The sequence below is a fragment of the Dendropsophus ebraccatus genome, chromosome 2 (genome assembly GCF_027789765.1).
Source record: "Dendropsophus ebraccatus isolate aDenEbr1 chromosome 2, aDenEbr1.pat, whole genome shotgun sequence".
Lineage (NCBI taxonomy): Eukaryota > Metazoa > Chordata > Amphibia > Anura > Hylidae > Dendropsophus > Dendropsophus ebraccatus.
The window spans coordinates 61411022-61428793 of NC_091455.1; the positions used below are offsets into that span (position 1 = coordinate 61411022).

The window sequence follows — 17772 nt, forward strand, 5'->3', positions numbered from 1 at the left end:
TATAAGATTTCATTGAGTTTTTTCAAACTTGAGAATTTCCATATCTACGATAAGCCTGTAGCTACATGGTAGAGTTATCCCTACGCACAGTGTGTCTTACTGCCTGACCATTATAGGAACATATTAAGGAATAGTATCATTATGGGAATAGCTTTCTTTGCCAATCTCAATGATCTGTAGGTCTCTCATGCACCTGCTACTGTCAGGAGGATACAGATATTGCCCAATGTTGTGCTGCTGACACATAGTCATGTGTGTAAAGCCATATGTATCTTTTTTTTTATATTTGCAGTAAAATACATATTATTCTTTGGAGGAAAGTTATTCTAGCAGCACAGGACAAGTATTTAGTTGCTTTTTGTGTTTAAACAAAGTTTGTAGAATTCCGTACTGTATCGCCTTCATAGACTTGTTATACTGCCATCTAGTGGACATAACACGTTTAGTCTTATGGAATACACTGTATAAATATGTACTGTATAAATAAAACACTTCTGCAACATATTCTATACTGGGCTTATAGGAAATAGCATTATAGATGGCTGACAAATTAATATTTTCTTTGTTAATTCTTATTGCATTCTATTTTATGTTTATATTTTGGTTTTATTAGAAATTTTGAAGCATTTTTACAGTTTGCATATATTCCAGTACATTGTTAGGCGCTCAGTAAAGTTCAGTGCCGTATCACTCAAATTTTATTTCAACTTTTGTAGATGATTATTATTATTATCATCAGCCTAGTCCATACATGTAGTTATTTCATAAGATATGTTGCCACTAAGCCATGAACCTAACCTATTAGACTCAGGGCCGTTTTAATACATTGGTGGGCCCAGTGCACAGCCCTCAAGAGTGGGCAACCTCCCCCCCCCCCCCCCCCACAGCGTTATCAGAATCGGAGCTCCACACACAGTATAATGCCCTGAACAAAGGCCGGCCCTGCTCAGGGTGGACCCCTTTAGTCAGTGGGCACATGCACCATGTGCCCTCTGGTTAAAGCGGCCCTGATTAGACTTCCCATCATGGAGATATAACTAGATTTAAATATGAAACAGTTTTTTTACATTGTAAATAATGTGCATTAAATTCTAAAATGAAAATCAAGTAGAATCTTAATAATATCTAAACCTAACCTAATTTACATTTGGGCAATTAAATTCTAATGCTGGTTCTGTATTGGAGGCGAGGGACATTTGTCAGCTATATGATGAGTGTGTTTATTGAACCGTAAGCTCCATTTAACACAAGCAACTGTGCTTTATCTAATGGTGCAGTGGTACAGCACTGGAGGCCCCAGTCATATCTGGGTCATATACTTGGGATCCCACAGGGTCTGCCTAGTGCTGTAAGCAGTGAGAATACATAATGTCATATCATAGTGATTGCACATGATGTGGTTTCATGTTCAGGAGCTATGTCCCTACACAAATGAATTCTTATAAAGCGTAAGTTAATTCCTATAAAGTGTATGTAAATTCTGTACAGTATATATTATATATGATTTCTACACCCCAAAATATAGCTGTACCCTCAAAATTTATCACCCTTTAGGGTGTTAAGACCCAAAAGCAATATATATATCCTACAAATGAATCAACACCACAATCAAGTAGAGAAACAATTCATCTTTATTGCACAAATTTATATAAAATAAAATACATCACAGGTTACTATACAGACAAAAAAAAAAAAAACAACAGCCAGGGAATTGCACAGGGTACTGGTATAAAAAAGAGTCAGGCCACACTAGTTACACACCAGTATGTGGTGTGATAACAGAAAAGAGTATTAGATTACATAGTATTCTGGCTCCATCTGCTGGCTACACACAATAATGCATATAGAGTAATTAAGGTGCTTCGTGCATATCTGTGACTACCTATAGCCTTTACACCGACATCACAGAAAGGAGAAAGAAGCAAAAGAGAGACCAGAATTTTTTTTTATTTTTTTTTAGCAAAAAAGTAAAAATATTTTTAGGAAAACACATTATTACTGTTGCCTTACTCCACCAGTATCCCTGGGACCGCCTGACACGTGTTTTACACTAATGTGCTTCAACAAACTTTTATGCCAACTTGAGAATGTCTTGAGTTTTACCTTGAGTGTAAATTAGTATTCTCCATGAAAACTAAAACTAATTTATGGATATGAGGCCTGAGCCAGGCAGATAGTTGTAACAGTAACACTGGAACTAAATTTCTTTATGCCTCTGTTTTATGGGAAATTGTATACTTAAAAGCTGTTTAATGATCAGACTACATTAAGCTGCCATCTTAGTGTACACAGCTTTTTACTGTGGCCTTTGTAGCCAGAACACATTACAAACATGGTTCTTCAATGGGCTTATCAATTTTTTTCCCATCCTTTGTAAAATGATGACTTATAAGTATAGCAGTCATCTCTCCTTGCCGTCTATTCTCTGTTTCTCTACATAATTGACCTTGTCTATAGAAAATCTCAGATGTTCGCTAATAAACGTAGGTGCTTCCTGGTGGAGGTAAAGGGCTGATGTAGTATATACAGTAAAGAATCTTTTATCTGTGACTAATGTGTAGCTCTTAACCTTGATCTATAGAGGACAAACGGCTGGAGTAAAGACCGTGCCTCACATATTATAGTAAAAGATTTTCTAGAGACAGCGAAATAAACATAGTGTACTTTGGTTATTATTACCTCCTTGTTCACTGTGTAGACTAAAAGTAAGAATGGAAGCAAGGGAAGTTTGTTTATAGCATAATGGAAGACCATTGCAGGGAGTGGGACCCATCCTGGTAGGTCCCATCTCCTTAAAGCGAATTTGTCAGGACCCGGACATTACTTGAGGTGCTGACAGTGTACTGTGGGTGTCAGGCTACTTGTGAGCATGGTTCCTTGTGTGATTGCGTCCGAAGACTAGACTTGTAATGTAACAAAGTGCCAAACAGTAGTAGTGCTTTGGCACACCTCACCACTACGACTTCCTCCTCCTCCCTCTTCTCCATGAATATTTTCTGATGGCTTGCTCTTGCCGTCATGACAGTTAACACGTGCTGATGATCTCCCAAGCCACTCACTTCCCGTTGACGCTGCTTATGCAAGCACTGTAGACTGGCACAAACCACTACTTTTTTTTTTTTTTTACATTATGAGAACTGAGAATGAAAGGAATCTACTCTTCCGATGCATTCACAAAAGGTACCATGCTCACAAGGAGCCTGACACCTACAGTACACTGTCAGCACTTCAGGTCTTGTCTAGGTGATTCCCTTTAAAGAAATGCCAATCTAGGAGATTACAGTGCAGCTTGGGCTGTCTAATAGATACTGTGTCAGAGTCCCCTCTCCAGAGGAACCCCATTGTTCACAAACAAGAAGGAAAATTGGCCTAAGAGTCATGAAAAGGGACTGGAGTAGGAAAAACCCATCATGCCCTTCTGTTATTAGTGGCAAAACCTCACTTAATAAAGAGGAGCCTAATTTGATCTTTGCTATGAAAATCCTTTTCTTCTTTAAAGATCCCAGCTTTTTTGAGCACATGAGCCACTATTAAATGGGGGAAAAGCCTATTAAATGGGAAAAAGCCTATTAAAGGGGTTGCTCAGGCTGACCTTATTTTACATATTATACTCAGGGAAGTGTGGGTTAAAAAAAAAAAAAAAAAGAAAAAGAAAAAACTTACCTTTCTCTTTCCTCTTGCTCGCTGGAATCCTGGAACTCTAGTCTCTACAGCACCTATGGGTCTGTACACAATGTGTCACAGGCCTACTTAGCCAATCAGTGGCTGTGGTGTCCACCAATTGGCTGAGCGGGCCTGTGGTGTATTCTAAAGTCCCCTGCTCGCTGCTACCGCTATTCCACGCGGCAGCAGCGAGCAGGTAAGTGCGGAAGGGGCCATGGGGAGCTGCGAGGGGGCTGCTCGAGTGATCGCTAGATAGTCCGGGCAGCCCATAGAGGATAGCAGCGGTCTGCTGCCGCCACTCCTATTCTACGGGGCGACGGCAGCAGATCGCTGCTATATCAGTCGCTTGTTTTTTAACATTTTCAACAATTTTCAAAAAATTGTCACACTGCAGACACTGGCGCTATGTAAGGCTTTTTTTAACCCCCACTTCCTTGAACATAATATGTAAGATAATGTCACCCAAAGAACCCCCTTGAAATGGGGCACATTGATATGGCATCTCATAGTTTGGACCCTAAAACCAAGTGCACAACAATATCAATAGCTGATAACAGCAGAGAGCCCAATGTGGGGAGCTATATGTATTTTTATTTCAATAGTATTTGTTTTAATATTCCTTATTATATGAAGAAATCTTACTTTACTGCACTAAGCCCTGTTTTATAAACCACCCATTACAAAGTACGTACGGAAACACTATTCTATAAATATCGTATACGTGCTATATGGAATTGAGCTGACAGATATGTTCACACCTTGTCTTTGCAGGATGAACCAGCACTGCCCGATAAACCGCTCAAACAAGAAACCACACAGGTCACTTACTCCACGTCCGCTGTATCCAGCACGCAAGAGGTGTTATACATCAATGGGAATGGGACTTACAGTTACCATAGCTACCGGGGGCTAGGAGGAGGCCTACTAAATCTCTCGGATACTTCTAACAGTGGTGAGTTTCATTGGAATTTCTCCGGCAGCATTGCATTGCATGCTGTTTTAAGGTCTACAATTAAATTATCGTATAATAATCCACAACGGTCACATGTAATATTCCACACTGTTTTTTGTTGTTTTTTTTTACATATGTAAGTGATTTTTTAGATATAGTGCATATGGTTAAGCAGCTTCTATTCATGCTGTCTGCAGTGCGAAAGTCTAGCAGTGTTCACATTTGCACATTTATTGGGCGGAACCTTGTATGGTAAGAAGGCACAAATAATTGTGTATCCTTCAATATAAGGAGCTCTGATAGAAGAACTGTAGACCATTGTTCCATCATTGGATCATACCAGCTGTTCCTTATCATTAATAGTTCACTTATGTTTTAACCTAAAAGTATACCTGCCATGTTAATGTGGACATTTTACTATATATTATTGTTATTTTAGCCCTGCAATTCCAAATGACATCAGAAATCTCATTATTATTAAATGTAACAAGATTCTAATAGACTATTGACTTAGTTTCCAATATCTTTAATATTGGCTGCTATAGTTCACTGAACCCTAGTATGTGAAAGCCCAACATTAATCATGGTGTTACAGGAAAGCTCCAGGTAAAATGAATACATTGTGATATGTCCAGTACATGAGGGATTCGGAGAACACTTAATAGGGAAGTCTTGTGCCGCCACTTCAGGCCGTATACTAGATATAGCACAGTGCATCACTTTTGCCTGGAGTTTTCCTTTAAATCTTCATAACATGGCACTGGGAGCCCAGAACCTGGTTACCTTGGCAGGCAAGTACATTGAGCTGTGTACTAAAGGGGCTTACTAAATATTTTATAACATAGACAAAAAATAAAATAACAAAAAACATAACTCACCTCACCATTCCCCCACCCACAGTCACTCTGACTCTCATGAGATCCCCAATGATCTCCGATGATCTGGCCCTGTCTTTATACCCAAGGAATCTCTGTATAGTCAGTCAGTGGCTAATGTGGATCTCCTCAGCAGTAAGTGATTAACTGAGTGTGCATTTCCTGTGCATCTGATATGGGACTAGAAAGATCACTTGGGACAAGGTTCAAGTTCTATAGAACCTAAGATTTTCTGACGTTCGATCATCTCTAGTCCTTACCCATATGTATTGGGGATTTAGTATCCTGATATGGGCAGTTAATAGGAATCACCTCCTTCCAGAATAAATGCAAATATACATCAATATTATATCATGTAGATTACATTTATTACATGAATATCATAATATTTTTATTATAGACAATACTCTTCTGGTAGAACCTAATCTTCTACCTGAAGGAAATACTGAGGTCACTGAATATTTTCTTTATTTAAAGGAGAAGTCCGGCCAAAATAATTTTTTTATATGTTATTACTGATGGAAAGTTATACAATTTCCTAATGTACATTAATTATGGGAAATGCTCATATACTGCTATTTCCCTTAATTTAGTGTATCAGGAAGTGTTAGAATTATCTCAGAAGCAGTGACGTCACGATGAATGGTGTAATTCCCATGGAGTGCCCAGCAGGGGGCGCACTATATATAGAAGTCAATGAGTACCATTGACTTCTATATATAGTGCGCCCCTGCTGGACACTCCATTGGAATTACAATGGATGTGTATGTAAATGTAGTATACAGTGTTTTTGATTGAATATATTTATGGAATATTTTGGGGAGCAAGTGTCCTTGCTCCCCAAAGTATTCCATAAATGTAATCAATCAGTTCATCACAGCAAGCCTGCCGAACCGCCGCTACCGAACGCCCGCCGCTCTGGACTACACTCAACTACTACTCTCATCACCTGCTCATAGCATGAGCAGGTGAAGGGAGAGTAGTAGCTGGGTTATATCTCTGAGATTGCCGCCGCTGATGCTGCTGATGCCGCGCAGGGGAGTCGCTCATCACTGCAGCCATCATCCCCCTCCTGTTACTTCTTCCGGGATCCGGGCAAACTTTACACTATCTGATGGGTGACTCCCCGCCCGGCTGCCGCTCTCCGATTACACGTGCCGGCGGTCAGGCGGGGAGTCAGCTATCAGATAGTGTAAGGAAGAAGCAGGAGGGGGGAGCGGAGGGGGATTATGGCTGCAGTGATGAGCGGCTCCCCTGCGCAGCATCAGCGGCGATCTCAGAGATATAACCCAGCTACTATGCTCCCATCACCTGCTCATGCTATGAGCAGGTGATGAGAGTAGTAGTTGAGTGTAGTCCAGGGCGGCGGGCGTTCGGTAGCGGCGGCAGCGGTTCGGCGGGCTTACTGTGATGAACTGATTGATTACATTTATGGAATACTTTGGGGAGCAAGGACACTTGCTCCCCAAAGTATTCCATACATGTATTCAATCAAAAACACTGTATATTACATTTACATACACATCCATTGTAATTCCAATGGAGTGTCCAGCAGGGGCGCACTATATATAGAAGTCAATGGTACTCATTGGCTTCTATATATAGTGCACCCCCTGCTGGACACTTCTTAGGAATTACACCATTCGTCGTGACGTCACTGCTTCTGACACTTCCTGATACACTAAATTAAGGGAAATAGCAGTATATGAGCATTTCCCATAATTAATGTACATTAGAAAATTGTATAACTTTCCATCAGTAATAACATATAAAAAAATAATTTTGGCCGAACTTCTTTAAATATCAGTTTTATGGTGGAGAAAAATATAGCTCTATATTTTACCCTTTGACATTGCAGAAAGGTAATGTCACTAGTGACCATAGTGTTACCTCCAACTTACAGGGAAGCCTGAGGGCATCTAAGACAGCTCCCCATTGCAATAGCTTTCCTAGAACCTTTAAGATTTGCCATGAAATGTGTGCTGCATATACTTTTTTCTGCTACTAGGACCATCCAAAAGGCTTGTGTATTTTAAATTGGAATGACAGCCCTATATACTGTATAGTATCAAACGCTATATCATACAGATGTGGTACAAGTTTCTAAACATATCACATCAGCACAGAAGTGGTTAATAGGGAATATAGAAGTAGCATATTTCTTTGCCATATATCGAGACACTAATACTATAAATGGCACATAGTAGGTAGTTGGCCCAGTTAGAGTTTTTACACTGGGCCCCAGGAGCCTAAGTCTGTGCACACCTCTATACCATAGGCTGTTTTGCTGATTCTGTGACATAGGTAAGAAAATAGAATAATTTCTTTTGCGTAAAAGAGACACCTCTCTAAGCTCTCGGCACATCCTGTAAACCATTGTAGACCGGTAGGTGTTATGTTGTCTCCTGCATTCAGACACTTCTGTCTATGAGAAGTACTACAGATTGTTCGATAGGGGTAAACAGCATTGTACCCAGAGGGATGGTCCCAGCAGCTGGCGTGTAATGTGTTAAGGAGTGTGCATTATACTTGCAAACTAACCTTATCTTCTTCCTGATTGCAGCGCATAATGCTAAGTGTTAAATAACAAATTAAATCCAATTGTGCGGTAATGTGACTGCTGTGGAAAACACTGACAAATATTGATTTTTGTGGGAATTCAAGTCATTGTAAATGATTTAACCTTTGTGGCTACATAGCTAATGCTTTCCGTCACTCATCAATAATTACAATTGTAGGAGCTGGCATTTATGGTCTTCTTGAAATAGATTCAATATAAAATACCACCTCTGACAAATGAAAATAACCATGGGATCTGGGCAGCGCTCAAGTTACTTACCCGCACTCCACATAACCCAGTTATACTGTATGTTCACTGTGTATTGAATGCATTCAGTGGCTTCTGCATTTGTTCTTACACACTATAGTCCAAGAGCCGTCTTTTGTTTGCTGTTTTTTTTTTTTGCTTGTGCAGTGATGGTAATTCTTTCTGTTTTTTTTGTGGCAGAATAGACTTGATCTAGTAATTGATCTCTGTCTGATTAATGAAACACTACTATACTGAATCTTGCAGATCCAGTCCTGAGAATTCCCATTTAAAATTGTCTCTATGGTGACTGCACACCCCTCCCCCTACAGTGACAAAAGATCATTTAACTATGAATTTCTTGGACGGTGGGCCCCGGGTGGGATGTTTCTTATTTATAGCACACAGCTGACCCTCTACTGGCAGATGGCACCATACCTGTATGTGTTTCCACTATGTTCCATGTATTATATGTGTCTGTATGCATAACCCAATACTGAACACTGCAGACACCAGCAGCAGAAAGTATGTTCTATTGTGACACATGTAAAATTAGTGAATTTTCGAAAAAACTTTCTCGAGGATTGTTTATGCCCTTTCTTCCGGTCCAGATATCTCTACTTCTGTGTTTAGAGAGACAAGGGCAGAGAGTTTGCTCCATGCTGGAAGGGGGCTGTGTGTCTGTCTTGGTTTATTAACTAGTTAGCCCCCTTCTGTATCAGTTGTCATCAGTTGTTAAAGTGGTTGGCTACTTTTACAAACTGTTCGTAAGACTACAATATTGTTTATGATAAGGCACTTACATAAGAAGGATACCTTCAGTATGGGCCCATCCTGGTGTCCTGGTGGATAGTAGCCTGTGGAGGAGCATATGGCAATACACTTCACTATGCTTTCTACATAAAATTACACTTCGCTTAAAGGGAATGTACCAGAAGTATTTTTTTTTAAATGAATAGACTGATGCCGGCACAGGGATGCCATTCCATTAGAATCAAAGGAGCTGCATCACAGAGGAGAGGTGAGTTCATCACACTGGGGACCGGTCCGCCTTGAGAACTTCATGCCCGGCCAGTGCCCGGAAATAAACCATAGTCATGCTCGGGAACCGGGCCATGTTTCAAAAAAAGGATGGCGGCATCGGCATCCCCACGCCGGCACCGTTCTATTCATATAAAAAACACAAAGCGGTGTATTACTGGTACATAACTGTAAACGAGTGCCGATCTGTGCTCGTTTACTGGGCCTATTACATGGCCCGATAATCATTTAACAAGGGCTGCATGGGCATTGTTACCGATGTCCTTGCAGCCCTTGCTAAACTGGCATACATTACCTATCCATGGTCCAGAGCTCCTCTTGCAGTCCGCTTCTCCCCCGGTCCCACATGCTGCAGCTTCAAAGTGGCCTGTCTTAACTGACAGGTCGCTCTGCCAATCACTGGCTGTGGTGGTCCCGGCCTGTGATTGGCTGAGCGGCCTGTCAGCTAAGGATGCTCTAAAACTGCAGCACGGCACCTGGGGAGAAGCAGAGCGCAGGAGGAACCCTGGACCATGGATAGGTAATGTATTTACTTCACAAATTATCCGCCGCCGGCCGCGCACCACTATAACACGTAGCGATGCATGGTCGGTGGCCGACAATTATAGGTCCAAACCTATATTACCGATCAGCCAATGACAACGATCATCGACTGATCGTTGTGTTTATTACATGAAATGATAATCGGCCGGGTAGGACCGATTCGGCCGATTATCGTTCCGTGTTCGGTGTAATAGTACCCTAAGAATTAGAAAGTTTTACCTGCCTTATTGTTTATAAGAAAACATTCTTCTTGTCCTCTCTTTTTTGAATCTACTCCTGGTTATTACTTTAAACTTGGCTTTAAAAAAATCTGCATAAAAATATGAAACCACACCCACTTGGATGACATCACTTCTATCCTATTGTGTAAAACTATAATGGGCAGACGACTTTGTCCATCTTGGCTTATGTTTCTATGTTGGTTTCTGCCATTGACACCTGCAGAAGCCATATATCTAGTGACCACAGGGCATGAGAAAATGTCCAGAACACTGATTTATCCCTGCCTTCCTGTCCTTATTAGTTTGGGATTCAATACTAAAAAAGCAAGATGAAATATTACATGTAACATGTGCTGTCAATATCCAAAGCTTTCAGTCTATGCCTTGGCCTATGAATGGCCTATTACAATGTATTGTAGAGTTCAGTTTTTAAGCTGCATTGGCAGGTGGTAAATTACTGTGTATTAACTCCTTGTGCGGAGCTGGAAGGGCTCGTGAGTCTATAATCAATCCCCTGCATGTTCTATTAGCGCAGCATGCCCGTCTACACTATGGAAGCTTAGTACTGGTGGTAAGAATAAGGGCTTTCCTAGCATTTCATTGACATATTTTGCTTATTATTTACCTAATTGCCTACATGGATCTAAACTGTAAAAAATAGTATAAATGTTATAAATTCATAATATACAGAAATCTATAAATATTGCATAGAGTGCACATTTAGAATACATCAGCAACATAATGTATTACCACCTTAAATGGCACAGAGTTCTCTTCGGTGAGGACACAGTCATTTCTTGGAATAAAAGATGCTATTTCAGTGTAAATGATAGATAGATAGATAGATAGATAGATAGATAGATAGAAGATAGATAGCTAGATAGATAATAGATAGATAGGAGATAGATAGATAGATAAGAGATAGATAGGAGATAGATAGATAATAGATAGATAGATAGAAGATATCTATAATCAATCTAAGATAGATAAATATATAGGAGATAGATAGATAGGTAGATAAGAGATAGATAGATAGATAGATAGAAAGATAGATAGATAGATAGATAGATAGATAGGAGATAGATAGATAGATAATAGATAGATAGAAGATAGATAGCTAGATAGATAATAGATAGATAGATTATAGATATCTTCTATCTATCTATCTACCTATCTCTCTATCTCTCTATGACATTTTATGTCTGCCATAAAAGATTACACCACTGGGGTCCAGGATGTTATCATAAAATATCTAATCTAATCTAATCTAATCTATTATCTATCTATCTCTCTCTCTATCTATCTCTTATCTATCTATCTATCTCCTATCTATTTATCTATTTTAGATTGATTATAGATATCTTCTATCTATCTATCTATCTATCTATCTAAAATAGATAAATAGATAGGAGATAGATAGATAGATAGATAGATAGATAGATAGATAGGAGATAGAGAGATAGATAGATAGATAGATAGATAAGAGATAGATAGATAGATAGATAGATAGATAGATAGATAGATAGATAGGAGATAGAGAGATAGAGAGATAGATAGATAGGAGATAGATAGATAGATAGATAGATAGATAGATAGATAGGAGATAGAGAGATAGATAGATAGATAGATAGATAGATAGATAGATAGGAGATAGAGAGATAGATAGATAGGAGATAGATAGATAGATAGATAGATAGATAGATAGATAGATAGATAATAGATAGATATCTATAATCAATCTAAAAAAGATAAATAGGAGATAGATAGATAGATAGATAGATAGATAGATAGATAAGAGATAGATAGATAGATAATAGAAAAATAAATAGATAGATAGATAGATTAGATTAGATTAGATATTTTATGATAACATCCTGGACCCCAGTGGTGTAATCTTTTATGGCAGACATAAAATGCATTTTTATATAGAAGAAAAAACAAACCGTGGCTTGCTTCACCACAGTAAACGTACATAGTAGAATTCTCCCCTAAAAGTATTTGTACGAGAGAAGACTATCGCCATACATTCTGTACAGCACACAAAGGTACAGCAGTATTCCTAGTTCTGATTTTTATGAATATTGATGATTGTTTTTAGTGGCAAGTGGGACAAAAATGGTCATTCCTATATTATTCCTAATGTGTAGTGGTAAAGAGTAATACAAGACAGATATGTGGCCATTATGTCTGTCCCATAGGCTGCAGAAGCACAAAGAACGGGATCACCAGCAACAAAGACATAAAAGTTTAATGACATGCTGCTGGGGAATCGGAGAGAAGGATATTTGAGAGAGTTTGTTAGAGCCCAGCTCAGGGATGGAGGGAGCCATGTATAGAATAAACCGTTGTATTTATGGATCAGGTCAGCTACAGGCATAAATGGAGTTTAGTTGATTTCTATCACCAAACACGACACCATTGAGCCATACAGCAGAATCCACTGACACAGTACATGTCATATATTACATTATCCCCTGATGTCACTGTGGACAATGAGCATGTTGTATGGTAACAGAGTGGACGTGTTATAGGGAATTATTCCTGGTTTATAGGCAGAATTTTGGCCCCAATTAAAACTTGTAAAAGGACGCAAAACTATCACATATATAGAAGACTGGTGTCCTACACAGGGACCTTTGGGCCATTTTCTCTTTAGGGCTTGGGTACAACTGCTACTATAGAAAAAGAAAACAAAAATTGGCAGCACCCCAATGCCTCTGTTCTTGTTTTTTTGTGTACAACTGCTCCTGTTGCTACAGTGACTTTAGGCTGCATTCACACATTCAGTGTTTTTCCTGGTTCATGAATGTAGTCTGCTAGCTTCCTCCAAGATCTGTGAGAAAACATCCGTTTTGCATCCGTCTCTGTTTTTCACGGATCTGTTTAAAGCACTTTAAATTACACTGATTACATCACATCCGTGTTTTTCAAGGATCAACACAGATGTCACATCCGCATTTATCTGAGAAAAACATGGATCTTATTGATTTCTATGGGGAATCTTCTTCCGTTCCGAGTTATGACATGTCGTATTTTTAAACGGAACTGATTGGAGATCCGTGAAAACACTGAACATATGAATAGCCCAATACAAAGCATTGAGCTATTAAAGTGTCCGTATGCATGCATCCATGCGCATGGACAGCTTCACGGAACATGTGAATGCAGCCTTAGGGTAAGTGCACATTAGATGCATTGCTAGTGTTTAAAATCTTGAAAATGCGTGAAAATCTCCTATTGATTTTAATGCACAATGAAAAAAATGTGCAGTTTGCAACCATGTTGCTGTTTTTGTCTGTTATGGGAAAAAAGTCATAAACCACGTGTTTTATGCGGTTTTACTGTGAACACCAACATAACAGAAGACCAAGCAAAGCACATAATCATCCCCAGTAAGGTGCAAAACTGGCAACCCACATTTCTATTATTAGTATTTCTTTTTAAAGCCCCTTTGCTATGCTATTTCTTTTAGTGCCTCCCTTCATGTAGGCAGCCATTAATTAAATAGGGGACTTAAAGGGGGGAAAGTATAGGTGAACCAACATATCGGCCAGGCTAAGCCTTAAAGGGGTTATCCAACGCTACAAAAACATGGCCACTTTTCCCCCTCTCTTGTCTCCAGTTCAGGTGCGGTTTGCAGTTAAGGTCCATTTACTTCAATGGAACTGAGTTTTAAACCCCACCCATCTGGAGACAAGAGAGGGGGCAAAGTGGCTATGTTTTTGTAGTGCTGGATAACCCCTTTAATAATTTTATATTTCACACAAGCGCACCCAGAAGTCTCCTGGCAATTACTATGGCTGTCTGATACAGTCATTTTGAACATTTCTTATATGCTTCAGAATTCCTCTAGTCACTAGCAAATGAATGCCCTTTACATATTATTCTGTATTATCTGCTCTTGAAAACCATTAGCGGTTCATCGTCAGTAGTTCCAATGACATGTGACTAATGTGTACAGATGACTGTGTCTGGCAGTGCAGCGTACAGTATGGAAGATCCATGGCTGCGATACTGATGTGCATTTAATTTGATTTGTCTTCAGCAGGGCCAACAGATCTGAGCATGAAGAGGCAGCTAGCGACTACCTCCACAACATCATCCAGCAACTCAAGCTCCAGACCTCAGCTAAACCCTACCGAAATTAATGCAGTCAGGCAGCTAGTGGCCGGCTACCGGGAATCAGCAGCATTTTTGTTACGTTCTGCAGATGAACTCGAAAACCTGATCTTACAGCAGAACTGAGTCACACAACCTCTTCCCTGGCCTGGTTTAATGCTGGCGTTCCACGAACGACATGCTGACAATGTATATGCCAAGAGTGGATCCGTCTGGTTACCGCACTGATGAGTAGAGGAGATCATTACCATAATGCCACACTGTTTCCAGTCCATAAGGTGATGTTAAGGTGCTGCCGGTGAACTCGAGACCTCTGACATTCTGCAGGTCTTTGATGTGTCCAGCTTTTTGTTCTCAGTGTGTCAGTTTAAATATTGCATATGTGGCTGTAGATCATTAAGTCATGTAAAGCAGCGGAGCAGAAGGAAGACGCTAAGTTGTTAAGTTATTTCCAAGTGCAATATTAGTGGAATGTTCTCCTGACTCTGGAATTAAAGCTACACAACATAGCAGGACAAAAAAAAACAAAACGCCAACATACACTCATGGTAGAACAATTAACAAAGGATTGCATATTTTTTGTAGATTTTTTATATGGTCACTTTTTTCATGCCGACATTTTCATTTCTATGACTGCAATCTTTTCATAGTCCCTGCGAGTGAGTTAGGAATTTCTCCCCCCCCCCCCCCCTTCCTTTTTCCCACAGCTCTTTATGTTTCTGATTTCTTTCAAGAAATAACGCACAGCGCCCGACACTTTACACTTAACCAACTTCCACTATGGGTTGACAGGATTGAGGAATGTATACCTCAATGCGGGTCCAAATAAAGCCATTTTCAAGTGATAAAATATTTTCTATATGTTAACAAGTTATTTCATTTCAATGTTTCTGTTAGAGTAGAGCAAAGGCCTAAATGCTTCTGTGGTGGTACCTTCTGAAGCAATGAAGAGAGCAAATGGAAATACTGATAGTAAGTTATAAGATGTCAATCCAGTCGAAGGCAACTTATCACATAAAGCCTTGAAGATGCGGATTTTTTCCATTACATAAAAGGTACCTCATGAAATGTTACATATTTAGTAGAGTAGAGACTGTTCTAGAAATAGAAGAACATTTTGAAGAATCTATGGAGACTTTTCCTCAGCATACTTTAGGCTGCAGGCAGTTACAGCCTGGTAGTAGTAGGTGGTAGATGTCCTATCGGGTTCTAGAAATATGTCTGCACTATTTTGAATGGAGATAGAATTCAGTTGGCTCACCAAACCATGATGTGCCAGCTACATTCCCTCTCGATTGGATGCAGGCCAGTGTCTTATAGCTGTGCAAATAGGTTTGCTTTCTGTAGACACAAGCTCGAAAGAGATCGCACCATCCTGCATTGACCAGTGAAGAAATCCATGCAGCTTAATGTGTGATTGATGAACGTCTCTAAGAAAACTGGAGCTTCAGAAAACAGCTTAAAAAAACTACTGATCAGAATTCCTATGTATGTTTACAGATCTATTTTTAAATTATTGTTGGTGAGAGTTTTGTGTGAAGTATTCCTTAGCAACATAACAATGGTACATACAGTACATGTAGCAGAATTCCCCCCGGGCTTTGTCACCAGGTCACGCATTGTGGGAATATAGTCTGCAAATACATTACAAGCTCTCTATATGACCCATACCAGGGAACCTATGTCTCTGCTCTCTTATCGACACATGATTTTTGCTGCTCTTAATGTGTGCACATCCTTCTCTCGGAGGTTGGATATACTTGGAATACTTAAGAGGTTGCAAGTGACAATCTGATAATTTGCACTCTGGTGTGTATTTGTTCATTTTAAGCAGATATTTTTTACCAACCTAATGGGACGGTCAAGGCCTGACCTTTGCACCCAGCGGGTTAACCCTTTTGCTGCCAGAAGGGTTAGCAGCACACTGCCATGCAGACTCTTATACTGCTAACCACTCTACAAATTAAAAGGGGTGAAAATAGGTTACTTTACACGCACAGTATGTGAATTGTAACTTCCCACAAGACCATAACCTGTACAAAAAAAAAAACTGTAAAAATCAATAGAAAACTCCAACCTCTCTAGCTCCTTATTTTAGAATGTGGACTACACATTATTAGTGTTTCTTTGTGCACTGAATCATAATTTTCACTTTAGCTGTAGAAAGTACTTCTGTTCTTTGCACAGTATGATATGTTTAGTTGTTTAGCTTTTGTTAATTATCACGTCCCTTGTGCATTCCTGAATTTGCCTTATTTCATGTAAAAATGTAATTCAATTTTTGACAATGAGTTTAAGGCATCAGTGATGATATTTTGTACATAAACATACCTGTTTTATATAGACTGACTGTGATTGTGACTAGGTAATGTGCACTTTTTCTTGTAACTGTGGGCATTGCTATGCTTTTTTGAGTGTTTCTAGAATCATTGTTGCTTACTTAAGAAAAACTTTTGTGATACTGTTTGTGAAATATAATGTGAAAAAACTATTGAATTATGAATATTTTTAATATATTGTACATTATTATTACACAAAACAACTTTAAGTTGTGGAACCAGATCCACAGATTTCAGTGAAAAAAAAAATCAAAGATTTGAGGGCTGACATTTCCTCTGTTTTGTTTGGATAAATAAATCGATTTATGTGTAAAAAATTGTTTTCTGTTGTGTATTATTGAGTAGGGGAACATGAGTATCTTAATCTATACCAATATATGTTGAATCATATGAAAATTATATCATATTAATAAAAGATTGTATTTAAGAACATGTAAAACACAAGAGAAGACAATGCATGGTGCCTAAAGATTGTCATGTCTGCCTGTCTACTCCCTGTCTGCAGGTAATATAATTATATAATATATATAATATAATTTTAATGTCCTATCCATAGGATAGGCCTTCAATAGCGTGCTGACACCCAGCATCCCCGCCATTCAGCTGTTAGGGTCAGCTGTGGTGCTGGAAGGTCGGCTCTTAAAGGGAATCTGTCAGCACCTGGGCTGGTGCCGAGGTGCTGACAGTGCAGTGAAGGTGCATGTCCGTTAATGTATGCAGTATCTTTCTTGTAGCATTCGGTCCAGTAGTTTTAGTTTTTTTAATTCTTGTCTGTAACTTGTAGTGGTGAGGAGTTCGGGCCGCACTTAGGCACGCCTCACCACTGCTTCCTCCTCCCTCTTTGCTGCCCGGCCTCCTGCTTCCTGATGACGTTGCTGGCAAGGGCCACGTGCCGACTTGCCAGTATGCGCAAGCGCCCTGTATATCTCGCCCATGTGCCATAACGCAGATGAGGGCATGCCCACAGTTGCGCCGCTCATCTGCGCTACGGCGCATGCGCGAGATATACAGGGCGCTTGCACATACTGGTAAGTCGTGCCCGGACCTTGCCAGCAAAGTCATCAGGAAGCAGGAGGCCGGGCAGCAAAGAGGGTGGAGGAAGCGGTGGTGAGGCGTGCTTAAGTGCGGCACGAACTCCTCTCCACTACAAAATACGGACAAGAATTAAAAAAGAACTACTGGACCGAATGCTACAAGAAAGGTACCGCATACA

At 39.7% G+C, this 17772-nt stretch overlaps 1 protein-coding gene across 4 annotated transcripts in view; it reads left to right on the plus strand.

Moving 5' to 3' along the window:
- NOL4 (nucleolar protein 4) overlaps positions 1-16675 on the plus strand; it is a 210640-nt gene extending 193965 nt beyond the window's left edge. For 2 of the 4 annotated variants that reach the window (XM_069960053.1, XM_069960056.1), the window contains 2 exons: positions 4435-4615; positions 14147-16675. In XM_069960053.1, coding sequence (XP_069816154.1) covers positions 4435-4615; positions 14147-14346 — 381 coding nt within the window. In that variant the 3' untranslated portion in view covers positions 14347-16675. The remainder of the gene's footprint in view (positions 1-4434; positions 4616-14146) is intronic. The other 2 variants (XM_069960054.1, XM_069960057.1) reach the window with 1 other exon arrangement.
- Positions 16676-17772: the final 1097 nt, after the last annotated feature.